At 36.1% G+C, this 14,522-nt stretch overlaps 1 protein-coding gene across 1 annotated transcript in view; it reads left to right on the forward strand.

The window, feature by feature from the left end:
• KIF25 (kinesin family member 25) overlaps nt 1-14,522 on the forward strand; it is a 104,019-nt gene that overhangs the window by 10,063 nt on the left and 79,434 nt on the right. The window contains exon 4 of the mRNA XM_069070570.1: nt 3,801-3,923. Within this exon, the coding sequence (XP_068926671.1) occupies nt 3,837-3,923 (87 nt within the window). The 5' untranslated portion in view covers nt 3,801-3,836. The remainder of the gene's footprint in view (nt 1-3,800; nt 3,924-14,522) is intronic.

Consider the following 14,522-nt stretch of genomic DNA (forward strand, 5'->3'; position numbering starts at 1 on the left):
TTCTTTCTTTCTTTCTTTCTTTCTTTCTTTCTTTCTTTCTTTCTTTCTTTCTTTCTTTCTTTCTTTCTTTCTTTCTTTCTTTCTTTCTTTCTTTCTTTCTTCCCTCAAGCAGTTTATACTCTTGACATTTTTTTTCCTGCTTAGCTATATTTAAGAAAATACTGCTCATAATCTTTAATCATCTTCCTCTGTATGAAAATAAGTTTATAATTGGACCTATATTTTATATCACATATTCCAGTGAGTTCCAAATAAATGAAAGACTTAAAGATTAAAAACGAAAGAAAACAAAATAAAATTTTTGTCTCAATTGTGGATGAGAAGTGAATTTTTAAAAATAAAATGGAAAGAAATATTGAGGATAAGAATAATGTATTTGATTACATTAGAATCAATTTCTTTATACCAAAACCCAAAATAATTAAAAGAAAAATAGATTGGGGAAACTGTGGGAAATAAGACAAATAAAAACTTGACACTTTTAAATGTATAACAAATTGTAAAAGTCTTAGTGTTAACTCCCATCACTCAAAGGATAAATGGTCAAGGGATAAGAATAGATAATTTTCAAAAGAGGAAAAATTAATTTTCAAAAATATAGCATAGAAGAATGGAAGAACACCGATTTTAGAATCAGAAGTCTTAGATTCAAATTCCACTTCTGACATTACCTGTGTGACCTCAGGCAATTCAATCTCTTTGGTCTCCTCATTTTAAAAATAAGGTGGTTGACTAGATAATCTAAAGTTCTTTCCAGTGTTACAGCTATGATCCGAGAATTCTGCTTTAAAAGAAAAAGTTTAACCTCACTGATACTCAAAGAGATGAAAATTAAGACAATGTGGAGGTTCAACCTCATACTCATCAGATTGGCAAAAATATTTTAAAATAACAAAATTCAATGCTGGCAGGGCAACGGAGAGACAATTACGCTGACTCCTTGCTGGTGGAATCTTTTTTTTTTTTTTTTGGTGATGAGTGAAAGGATTTATTGGACCCCTATTTTATTTCAATCAGTATTAATCAGTTCAGTGTGATTCCATAGGGGTAATTATTGTTAGCAATTATTAGTGATCATCTAGTAATACACATTTGGTCAGTCTAGGCAACTAACATAAGTATAAGAATGACATATATTAATATATATTTTACATGTCTTAGATATAGGAATAATTAGATAAGACAATAATTAGATAAGGCCTTTCTTATAGTAGGCCTCCAACTTTAAAATCTAGAAAATTCAGGATTCACCACTTTTTTTACTTGTTATAAAGAGAACTCGCCCAACCACAAGAATGCCAGTGACCAAACCCAGTGTGGGTGGAATGTCTTGACGTAATATGGAAAATTTCCTAACTTATTTTTGTACCTCTAGACCACCTTCTCTTGCCCCACACAAGGAGGAGGAGATCATCTTGTGACCACTTAGAAAGTGGAGATGACCTAAACCTTGTCTGTCTTTAAGACCACCGTTGCTGATGTTATCATTTCTGGCCCTCCTAGAAGGTCAAAAGCAAAATCTACTAACCAATGAGACTTTGTATTTTACTTTGCCTCTTTTGAGGGTCTGTGTATTGAGTCCTATAAAAATAAGGCCCTGGGGATCAAGGGGCATCTCATATCATGAGGTCCCATTTGCTGAAGGGGTCTGTTCCCTTCAATAAATGGTTAATGACTTGGAGCTCTGTCTCAGTGGTTTTTTTTTCTTGTAGGTTTGTTATTTTTGGACCCTACAATGAGCAATCTGGCAGTAAGAAGTAAAAGTTTAAAAGCAATATTGCATTTGACCCAATAATCCCATTTTTGAGACTATACTCTGAAAATGTCTTCCAAAACAAATTAAAAAAAGCCTCTCTACTTAAAAATTTGCGTAGCAACATTATATGTAATTTCAAAAAACTGGAAACAACCTAAATGTTTGACTAAATAAATTGTAGTATATTACTATAATAGAGTAGTAGAATGCAACTAAGACCAACAAATATCATGATTAACATGGAAATATGCTTAATATGATTATACATGTATAGCCTCTATCAGATTGCTTGCCATCTTGGGGAGAGAAGAGAAAAAGGAGGGAGGGAGAAAAAAACTCAGAACTCAAAATCTTAAAAAAGTCAATATTGAAAACTAAAAATTAATCATTTAAAAAAATTTAAATCAAATATTTAAAAAATCAAAATACTAACAAGTATGAGGAATACAAAAATAATCATATGAAATAAGGCAAAATGAACAAAGCAGATCAAGAAAACTAGAATATATACAGTAATTACAAGCCTATGAAGAGAAGTAAATGAGAATGAATGCACAAAGAATTTCATTGGGAACTTAGAGAAGGTAACTAAAATCATGTTGAAATTAATTTAAACATAATAATCAGTAAGTTAGTTTAGTTTGTGTTGACATTAAATGTTAAGTTAAATTTTTTTAATGAGTTTGTATTCTATTACTTTGAGGTATACAACACTGCAGGGACTTTTCAATGAAATGTATGAATGCTCAAAAGAGACCCTAATCATCTGCAACAGAAAAATAGAGTGGATGAAGAGCCATTAGTACAAATATTAGTACTTGCCCATAGAGGTCATGGCTAGAATATAGGGACAGGGAGAACAAACTAACTTTTTTTTTTTTTAATTAAGTGCCTTCTATGTGGCAGGAATTGTACTAAATTATCTACAAAAATTATCTCATTTGACTCTCACAACAATCCTGGTATGGGAACCTACTCCATCCCTAATTATGATCCTCATTTTACAATTGAAAAAACTAAGGCAGACAGATGTTGTGTAACTTGTGCAAGATCACACAGCTTGTAGGTGTCTGAGGTCAGATTTGAATTTAGGTGTTCTGACTCCAGACCTCATCTTCTAGTCACTGCATCTGGCTATCCCTGAACTATGTCTCTGAAAGGGCATATCTTACTCAAAAGAAATATGATTTGTAAAAGGGGAGAGAAAGGGATAGAATAACATAAATTTAAAAGATATAGTTGGGGCAGCCAGGTAGCACAGTGAGTAAGAGCACCGGCCCCAGTGTCAGGATGACCTGGGGGATCGAATCCAGGCTCAGACACTTAGCACCCACCCAGAAACATCTGACCATGTAACCTTAAGCAAGTTACTTAACCCCAATTGCTTAGGGGTGGCCAGGTGGCTCAGCGAGTAAGAACACCGGCCCCAGTGTCGGGATGACCCGGGAGTCGAATCCTGGGCTCAGATACTTAGCACCACACCCAGAAATAACTGGCTGTGTAACCTTGAGCAAGTTACTTAACCCCAATTGCTTAAAAAAAAGATATAGTCCTATAAAATAATCAAGAAATCATATAGGGAATCATGATGAAGACAACGTAGGTGAAGATCAACAAAGGCAGAAGCAATAGTATTATCATCAAAGTATACTACAAACCTAGAAAGAAAGAAGAAACAGGTGAGGGAGTCTGAGAAACACATGACAAGCTTGTCACATAAGCGTGATCTGGTAGTGACAAGGAACTTCAGTTGTTCAGACGTCTGCTAAAGTTTTCTACCAAAAGTCCATTGTAGTATCTCACTGTTATAAACTGTTGCTGTTTTAATATGCATTTCCTTTGGTAAATGAAATATATGTAAAGAAAAAATTCAATGGTGATTTTTCTTCCCTCTTTGCTCTATCCACACCTTCAGGCTTTTTCCTGATAGAATATCTCTTATCATTACCTCCAGATACTGTGGTGAACCCTGAACTTTCTTCTTTCAAAGTCATAATTTCTTTTAAATGTTAAAAATAAGATGTTTTTTTCTTTCTCTTAAAAGTATTATGAAACAATTGGGAGAAGCAACAGTAAGACTATGGAACTTTGCTCTCTTTATAAGGAACAACAAGACTTGAGAAGAAATACATACGTAAACCTAACTCAGATGTACCAGGCAATCCAGGTAAAGAAGTTTAGTCACAAGCCAAAGGTGCTGTTTATATGATAATTTTTATATGTAAATAATCTATATGAAAAAAAAATATATATATACACACTTGTACACACATCTCTGCATCTATACATACACACATATATGTATACATGCATATCAGAAGAGATGACACAAATTTAAATGTGAACAAATAAATACAAGTTAGTTTGGGAAGGAAGGCACTGGAGGGCGGAGGGAATATCAAGAAAGATCTTATATAGGGTTTGTTCCTTGAGATGAGCCTTGAAGGAAACTAGGTTATTCCTAGTGCATAGAAGTGAGGAGAGAATGAATTCCAAGCATGGCGATGGTCTATGCAAAGGCACAGGTGTGGTCTATGCGAAGGTGGCATATTGTGTACGAAGAGAAGTAAGGTCAGTCTGCCTGGACCAAAGAATGTTTGAAGAGAGAATAGTGTACAGTAAGAGTGGAAAGGTAGAACTGAGTCAGGTTTGCAAGGACTTTAAATGCCTAACAGATTTTTTTTTTTAATCACAGAGGGAATAGGGAACTACTATATTTTTCTGAACATGGAAAGTAATATAATCAGACCTATACTTCAAGAATATCCCTTTAGCAGCTATGAAGAAGGTGAAGTGGAGAAAAGAGATTTGAGGGAGAGGGTCCAATTAGACAATTAACACAAAAGTTCAGATGAGGAGCTGATCAAGAATGATTGACCTTGAGAGTAGAGGCAAGGGGATAGGTGTAAGATATGGTGTAGATGCAGAATTGACAAAACTTGACAATTGATTGGCTATGTAGGAGTAAGGAATTGAGGATGACAGCGAATTTATCAACCTGGGTAACTGGTACCCTCAACAAAAATAAGAAGCTTGGGAAACAGGAGGACTTGGGAGGGAGAGGGGAAGATAAGTTCTGTTTCAAACATCATGAATCTGAGATGCCTACAGGACATGGTTTGAAACATCCCATAGGCAGTTGTGAGGAGAGATTAGAGCTTAGGAGAAAAACTAGGACCAAGTATATACAGATCTGTGAACATTCGTGTATAGATGGTCATAGGAAGCCAATGAAGTCACTAAGAAAGTATACAAGGAGGGGCAGCTAGGTGGTGCAATGAATAGAGCACCAGACCTGGAGTCAGGAGGACCTAAGTTCAAATGCGGCCTCAAACACTTGACACACTTACTAGCTATGTGACTTTGGGCAAGTCACTTAACCCCAATTGTCCTCCCCCAAAAAAGAAAGAAAGTATACAAGGAAGAGAGAGGAGTGTCCAAGATAGAGCCTTGGAAAATACCAACAGTTAGGAAGTGAATCGTGGATGATAATTGAGCAAAAGGAGACTGAGAAGGAACACTCAGACAAACAGAGAGAACCAAGAGAGAGTGGTGTCATAAAAACCAGACAGAAAATAATATGGGGGTGAAGTGGGGTGGGGAGGGGAGAAGTGTCATTACTGTCAAATGATATGAAGAGGTGTAGAAGGATGCAGATTGAAAAAAGACCATGAGATTTGGTCATTAAGAGATCATTGGAACTTTGGAGAGAGAAGCTGCAGTTCAGCAGTGAGGATGGAAACCAGATTGCAAAGGGTTAAGTGAGTGAGAGGAGGGAAAAAAGAAGCAATGAGTACAGAAAAGTTTTTCTAGAAGCTTGACAGGAAAATGGAAGAGAACTATTGGAAAATAACTTGAGGGTATGAAGGGGGTAACGTGAGTGGTTTTTAGGGATGGGGAAGACCTAAGCATGCTTAGACTCATCAGGGAATAGGCCAGCAGTTGGGAGATGATTGTGGGGGGGCAATCTGCCAGAGGAGAAAAAAGGGGATGGGATCAGGCTACGTTTTGAGAGATTGGCCATCTCTTCATCAGAGACTCAAGGAAAGAGATAATGGTGGATGATGTTAAGGGTTTGGGGTTTTCTTTCTAATACACAGTAGGGGAGAATGAAAGAGCTCACAAAGATTGGCCTACATTATCTCAGTGTATTTTGAGGCAACATTTGCTAAGATGGCAAGAGGTGGGAATGGTGTGGGATGCTGAAGACAAGAGAATATTTGGAACAGCTGTTGTTGGGAATGTAATGAATGAATTAGAGAGGAGTAAAAGGATTGCCTTACTGCCATGAAATCCTTGATGGCTCAGATAATTTAAATTTGAACTGTTTCCAGTCAATACAATGATGTAAGTTCCCCTAATTTCATTCAGCGGTGCTTGAGTAGATTTGGAAGAGGAAGATCCTAGATCCTACATATAGAATTAGAAGGCACCTTAGAGGTAGTCACCTCCAAATCCCTCCATTTATAGAAGTGAAAACCAATGCTCCATCCTCTCTGCAATATTGCCTCTCTAGGATGCTGACAATAATCTAGAATTGGGTTTACTGAGACATGAGTGGTAATGGGATAAGGGGACAAGGGATTCAAAAATGAGAGGATGGTGTAACATTAAATTGACTAACTACTGGCAAGATTGGGAAGCGAAGAATGCAATTCCAAAACAATGGTTATGGCCAAGGAAAGTATTGTGGGGAGGAGAAACTAATATCTATGATGAGAATGATGTAAGCTTAGAAGGAATGAGGTATATGGAGTGATAGGAGGCTATGGTAAAATAAAAGAATTTGAGAATTCTTCATCATGAAAGTAGAACATTTGGAGTGATGGTGAGATCAAGAATGTAGCCATCCTTCTATGGAGCTGAGGTTAAATAGAATGAAGAACTAGACTCCCAGTATGTTTGAGGGAAGATCAAATGTATGTCTCCTAGTGTAAGAGAAGGAATTGGGAAGGAAAAGAAGATTGTAAACCAGGTACAGAACTCCTTCAAAAATGAGTGAGGATGACCTTATCTGATAGATAATTGCCACCACGTTCTGGACTGGGTGATGTATCTGGACAGAATGAATCTCAAAGATGGAAAGGTTGCTGGGTGATGGTGGGAAGCGAGTTTACAAAATAGGGGGGAACGAAGAGTATGCCGATTGTCCCTTCAGGACCAGTGTGTTCAGGGAGTATTAGGGAAGGTACAAAAAAGTGTAGGTGGGAGTTCAGTGTGGATGGAGGGGAACCAGATCTCAAAGAATGCCTGAACATAGAGGTGAGCATAAGAAGAAAATGTGTGACATGAAGGGAAGTTTGATAATGATAATATGTGGATACTAGAAGGTATAATGGAAATAGATTTTTAGAGGAGAAGAGGCAAGGCTGACGTGAATGAGGTTGAAAGACTGGAAAGTGATGGCAGGGGTAGAAGTATGGTTTATACTTCGGTAGCTAGGAATTCTTTTTTGTAACATTTGATTTTAAAACTTTGATTTCCAGATTTTTTCCCTTCTTCCCTTGTCACCCACTCCTACTGAGAGGAAAAACAATTCAATAGAGATTATACATGTGTAGTTATGCAAAACATTTCCATAGTAGATATATTGTGAAAGAATGACTATATTTCCCTCCATCCTATCCCACCCCCAACTTGTTCTATTCTCTACTTTGACCTTGTCCTTTTTCAAAAGTGTGTGCTTCTAATTTCCCTCTCCCCCCCAACCTACCCTCCCTTCCATCATTCCCCCTCTCATCCACTTCCCCCCTACTCTCCTGTAGGGTGAGATAGCCTATTTAGTGTGTATGTCATTCCCTCCCTAAGCCAAATTCAGTGAGAGTAAGGTTGACCCATTCCCTTTTACCTTCCTTTTCTTCCCCTCCACCGTAACAGTTTTCTCTTGCCTCTTTTATATGAGGTAATTTACCCTATTCTGTCTCTCCCTATCTTCTCTCATTATATTCCTCTCTCACCTCTTAATTATATTTTAGATATCATCCCATCCTATTCAACTTATCCTATGCCCTCTGTCTATGTATACATGTACATGTATATACACACACTCACATATGTATCCATATGCACTATACCCTCCCATATAAACATATATATGTATGTATACACATATACATATATATTCCCTTCAACTATCCTTATACTGAGAAAAGTCTCATGAGTTACAATTATCATTTTACCATGTAGGAATGTAAATAATTCAATTTTAATAAGTTCCTTATGATTTCTTTTCCCTGCTTACCTTCTCATGCTTTTCTTGTTTCTTGTTTTTGAAAGTCAAATTTTCTATTCAACTCTGTTTTTTTTCATCAAGAATGCTCAAAAGTCCTCTATTTCATTGAATGACTATATTTTCCCCTGAAACATGATACTCAGTTTTGCTGGGTAGGTGATTCTTGGTTTTAATCTTAGCTCTTTTGACCTCCGGAATATCATATTCCAAGCCCTTTGGATCCCTTAATGTAGAAGCTGCTAGATCTTGTGTTATCCTGATTGTGTTTCCACAATACTCAAATTGTTTCTTCCTGACTCCTTGTAATATTTTCTCCTTGACCTGGGAACTCTGGAATTTGGCTATAATATTCCTAGGAGTTTTCTTTTAGGGATATTTTTCAAGAGGTGATCAGTGAATTCTTTCAATTTCTATTTTGCCCTCTGGTTCTAGAATATTAGGGCAATTTTGCTTGATAATTTCTTGAAAGATGGTGTCTGGGCTCTTTTTTTGATCATGGCTTTCAGGTAGTCCAATAATTTTTAAATTATCTCTCCTGGATCTATTTTCCAGGTCAGTGGTTTTTCCAATGAGATATTTCTCATTGCCTTCTATTTTTTTCATTTGTTTGGATCTGTTTTATAGTATCTTGATTTCTCATAAAGTCATTAGCTTCCATTTGCTCCAGTCTAATTTTGAAGGAATTATTCTCTTCAGTGACTTTTTGAAATTCCTTTTCCATCTGGAAAATTTGGCTTTTTAAGGCATTCTTCTCCTCATTGGCTTTTTGGGCCTCTTTTGCCTTTTGAGTTAGTCTATTTTTTAAGGTGTTATTTTCTTTCCTCAGGTTGTTGACTTTCTTTTCATGATTTTCTTGCATCATTCTCATTTCTCTTCCCAGTTTTTCTTCCATTTCTCTTACTTGATTTTCAAAATGCTTCCTGAGTTACTCCATGGCCTGTAACCAGTTCATATTTTTCTTGGAAGCTTTTGATGCAGGAGTTCTGACTTCGTTGTCTTCCTCCTGTTCCATGCTTTGATCCTTTTTGTCCACAAAAAAGGATTCTATGTTCTGTTTGTGCTTCCTTTGTTTGTTCATTTTGCCAGTCAATTTCTTTACTTTTGATCTCTTTGCCACAGTAGAACTCTGCATCCAGAGAAGAGAGCTTTGTCCCAAATCGCTGGGGTTTTTGCAAATGTTGTCAGAAGCCTGAGGAGGGAGCCTTCTCTACAGACACCACACTGGCAAACTGGAGTTTCTCACCCCAGGACCACTGCCCAAGAAAGCGACCCACATCCAAGCAGGTCAAAGCAAGAGCAATTACCCTCTGAATGGGTGCTTAGTCCCCCTATGATCTGTAGGCCAGGGGCTCCTGAGGCAGCCACGAGGCAGATGCTGCAGCCAACGTGCCTCCACCACCTCTTGCCCCAGGGGAAGGGGCTAGACCACGCAATTCCTTTCCAACAGAGTTCCCCATTGACCTTTTAGTTTCTTTTTGGCACTTATGAGTTGAAAAGTCTGGAAACTACCACAGCTGCTGGTGATTCACCCTCCTGAAGTCTGCTCCGGCTACTGCTGGTTGGGGCTGCCCTGGGGCCAAAATCTAGTGGCTCATGAGGGACTGTACTCAGCTCCCAGCATATTGCAATGACCCCTTCCTGTCAGCCTGTCGGGCTGCCTTCAGAGGGAGATTTGTTTCTCTCTGTCACTTTGTGGGATCCGTAGCTCTAAAATTTGTTTAGAGTCATATTTTATAGATATTTGAAGTGGTTGTGGGGGGAGGTCATGGAATTTCCTGCTTCTACTCTGCCATCTTGGCTCCACCCTGCTAGGGATTCTTTTAACACTTGGATGGGAAGGGTAAGAGTTGGCGAGCCATAGGAATTTAGTTTCTTTTAACTGGGCTTTCACCCTCAAGGGTACAGTGAATGATCTGGTGAGGTATCTTCCAAGTGTAGGAACACAGATGCTCTGAACATCCTGGGGAGGATAGTAGGTGGGAGGGGGCTGATGTCTGAAGCTCAGGTCCTGTCTTGCATCCAGGAGGTGAAAGGTGAAGTATATAAGCAGTAGGCAGGAAGTGAAAAGTGAGTTATATAATCTGAATCCAGGAGGCAAAAGGCAAGGAATGTGAGCTAAGTTGAGTTTGAATTGTGACATATGAAAGAGACTTGTCTTTATGGCACTCAAAAGAAGTGTCATTGAAGCTAATTCATGTGTGTTAAATAGCATTCCCTTTTTTAAAGACTACTGATTGATACTAGTTGAAAAACCTGCTCAAATTTAGCTATGAATGTCCCACACTTTTAGGCCTTGCTTTCTAGCACTTACAGAGCAAAGGGCAAAAATTCATAAAGTGATTCATATCTAGGTTGCTTCTGAATAAAAAAAAAAAGGACAAGGTATTTAAGAAATAGAATAGTTTCGTCAGCCAGTTCTAGTGATATGCTCCCTCAAAAGGGATAATAATAATTTGGTTTTCTAGGCTGATGTCAAATCTATCTTGATATAAAAAATAAAACTGAATTCTAGAAAAATGGTTGCATTTGGATGTTTTATTAAAACCAATGCTAGAACAGCATGTCATTACATAGGAAATGTTTCCTTTAAAGTACTGATGGGTTCTGGGATAGTATAAGAATAAAAATTGGGTTTCCATATTGTTTTGCTGGCAATTCTCCAAGTAAATTTGTGCTAAGTTATTTTTAAACCTCAAGTTCAAGGCATTGTTTTGCTTTTTCATTATAGCCAAACAATGTGTCCAGCGTCAAAACTTTGAAATGTAGTCATCGTTGCAACAATACAAACACCACCTGCAAATGTGATTAGTGAGCTGTCGTGCTTAATAAGGCTATGGGTTAGTTGGATAGAAATGGTATCTACTTTTTTATGAGGTACTTTAGCGCATTAAAATGTACTTTAAGATTTTTAAGGTAAAAACCTTGAAATGAATCAAATTGTCTCTAGTTATTTGTGGGACGTTCAAATGCAGAACAGAGAGAACAAGATGTATTTGTAAGCAAATAATTGTCCAGAGCTGATTGGATCATAGAATGAAGTCAAGGATCCTGGATAGGTTCTTACCCTGTTATGGGTCAGTTTCTGTCATATGTCTACATATTATAGACATAATTATATAGTTTTTGCCAAGGCAGACCAGGTAAAAGTGTATCTAGATCCCCCAAAATCCATCATAGCTGCCTTAACTACAGCACTGTGCTAGCGATCTTGGATATAAATCCTCTAGAACAATAAGAACTTTGTCTAAATTCTGGATAAAACCTAGTATAGTACATATAGTATTTAAATTTATTTCAAATGTAATTTAATAATAAATAATGATAGAATAAATTATTCTCTATTTGAACACTATCTAGAACAATAAATTGTTCTAAAATAAATAACAAAAGGAATTATTAGGAAAAATAACCAAAGTATGCAATTAAAATATTTGCTCTCTACATATCTACTGAATGTTGGTCAATAAAGTCATCATCATTGATGATGCCTTGATTATGGTGAAAATGTCATAAGCGTTAGAACAATAAATATATTCTATATCAAATTGTTATTCTGTGTCTTCCATAATAATTCCTAAGCTTTCTTCAAAGGCATAATAATTCCTAAGCCTATAGCTTTCTTCAGGGCACCCAGATTTTTTAGCATAGTTTCTTTATTTCCTTTTTAGACCACCTCCAATCCAAACACTCTATTCTTCTCAAATTAATTATTCTACAGCAGCATTTCTCAAACTTTTGGTCTGAGGGCCTTTTTACACTATTAAAAATTATTGAGGACTCTAGCATACTCTGAAAGTGATTGAGGACCCCGAAGAGCTTTTGTTTATGTGAGTTGTAGCTATCAATATTTACCATATTTGAAATTAAAACTGATCATTTAAAATATCCATTCATTTACAAATAATGTAAATAACTCATTTTAACATAAATAACATTTTCATAAAAATAGCTACTTTCCAAAAAAATAGTAAGAACAGTTTAGAATATTTTTGAACAATCCTTTTTCTAAATTTAATTTAATATTTTTAAAATGAAATTGGTTTATTTACTTTCAGTTTACAGCATTCAGTTCCACAGTCCCTTGAGTTTCAAATTTTCTCCTCCTCTTTCTCCTTCTCCCCCCACCCCCATCATGGTGGCATACACTCAAATATAGGATCTACAAATATCTTCACATTAATCATTAGGTTGTAAAGAAGGATTATAACTGATGGAATGATCGTTGGGAAAGAGGAAACAAAACATGAAAATGAAACAGAACAAGTAGTTTGTTTCAATCTGCAATCAGACTCCACAGCTCTTTCTCTGCATGTAGACAGCTCTTTCAATCATGAGTCTTTTGGAGTTGTCTTATAACCTTACATTGCTGAGAGGAGCCCAGTCTATTGAAGTTAGTCATCACACATACGCTGTGTCTGTGATTGTGGACAGATTTCTCCTGGTTCTGCTCTCCTCACTCAGCATCAGTTTATAGAAGTCTCTCCAGGTTATTACGAAGTCTGTCTGCTCCTCATTTCTTATAGCACAGTAGTATTCCATTACATTCATATACCACAACTTGTTCAGCCATTCCCCAATTGATGGGCATCCCCTGAACATTGTTTTAATGTCTAGCTTAATAGAAGACAGTTGAATTCTCATATCTGCTTCTGTATTCAATCCATCGTGATATGTTGTTTTAGTTGAAGCATATAAAGAAAATTCAGCCTCATGCAGTTATGTAGTTGAAAAGAGGAAGAATATTTTAATAGGCAAATAATGTCTTAGTATTATTATGAAAATAGCTCTCACTTCAGGAACTCCCAAGGGTCCATGGACCATATTTTAAGAACTACTGTTCTACAATACATCCTCTTTTATCTGGTCTTCCCCTCCCCCTCACTTCTACTTCTATACCTTCTTCCAAACTATGTCATATAATTGGAATGGTAGACTATCCTTAGTGCACCAACATGTTTCTTCCATTATTCAGAATGGTCCTAAAATCCCACCTCTTTAACTCTTGACTGAAGCCTCCTGGACTTCTAGAGTTAAGCCCTCACTAACCACTCAAAAGTTATTGCACATTTTTAGACCTGACTGAATTTACATTTTATTATATTATATTCACATTTTTATATGTATCCATATTTAATTTATGATTTTGTCTACTAGCTGTCTTAACTGCAACACTGTGTTAGTGGTCTTGGATATAAATCCTCTAGGACGATAAGGACTTTGTCTAAATTCTGGATAAACCTAACATGGTCCATATAATATTTAAATGTAATTTGATAATAAATGATGATAAAATAAATTATTCTCTACTTGAATAATATCTAGAGTAATAAATAATTCTAAAATAAATAATAACAAAAGTAATTAAATTCTTTTAATCACCATAATGGTATTTACTTTTATTAATTTCCTTGTTAACTTAAAAATTACGGTAATTTTAAAGTACTTGTTCAATTTGATACCAAAATTTGCATTTATAGGATACCTTTCATTTCCCCATCCCAACACACACATAAAAATCTTCTTGTTGATAAATACAAATAATCTGATGTGTTAAACCTGTGATATCCATTTTATAGATTAAAGATTAAGAAACAAAGTAACTACCATTTTACAGGATTTGTAATCAAGGACCATTATTTATTTATCTATCTATCTATCTATCTATCTATCTATCTATCTATCTATCTATCCATTTATTTATTTATTTATTTGTTTGTTTGTTTGTTTATTTTGCCTTTTGGAGGGCAATTGGGGTTAAGTAACTTGCCCAAGGTTACATGGCTAGTTTTTTTGTGTGGGTGTTAAGTGTCTGAGGCTGGAACTGAACTTGGGTCCTCCTAACTCTGGGGCCAGCAATCAAGGACCATTATTAATCTGAACCATGGAATGACAGTGCATTCTCTTTCACACTATTTACTTATCTTCTCTATGTATATAGAAATTTTTTTTTGGATTTGTATAGAGAAGAATTCATTTTGGATATTTATGTATAAAGAAGAATTTGTTTTGTATAGATTTTTTTTTTTTATGGATAAGGATTTGTTTTGCTAAAACAAATCTCAATGGCAAAAGAAAAACATGATGAATGATATTTTGTTTGGTATGCTTTGTCCCTAACAGATTTCTGTCAGGATTTTGAAAAAAATATATATTGTACTTAGAATTTTACTATGTTTGAGTCCATGGCAAATAGTTTTAACTTTATGAAAATTCCATTTTTTTCTCATTCATCCATCATAATTATGCCTCTAGAAAGTGTATCTGGGTAATTGATAAGAAATTCCTTCCCCATTTAATGACAGGGTTACAGAGTTTTGGAAGTGGTGCCAAATTCATAAGGAAGTCAATGGAACCAGCAGAAAAATACCATATGTTAACGTCTTTCTACTTTTATTTGGTAGTTCATGTTCTAAGACACAGTACTTTAAATAATTATAGTTGAGAGATGGTCTTATATTGAAAGGGAGGAAATTGTTTATCAGGAAAATGACTATATGAAAAAGCACAAATAGAGGGAGGCCAGGTAGCACAGCG

Source organism: Petaurus breviceps, unplaced genomic scaffold (assembly GCF_028583685.1).
Source record: "Petaurus breviceps papuanus isolate PSGF00001 unplaced genomic scaffold, PetGlider_PUasm1.0 90808, whole genome shotgun sequence".
NCBI classification, from domain to species: domain Eukaryota; kingdom Metazoa; phylum Chordata; class Mammalia; order Diprotodontia; family Petauridae; genus Petaurus; species Petaurus breviceps.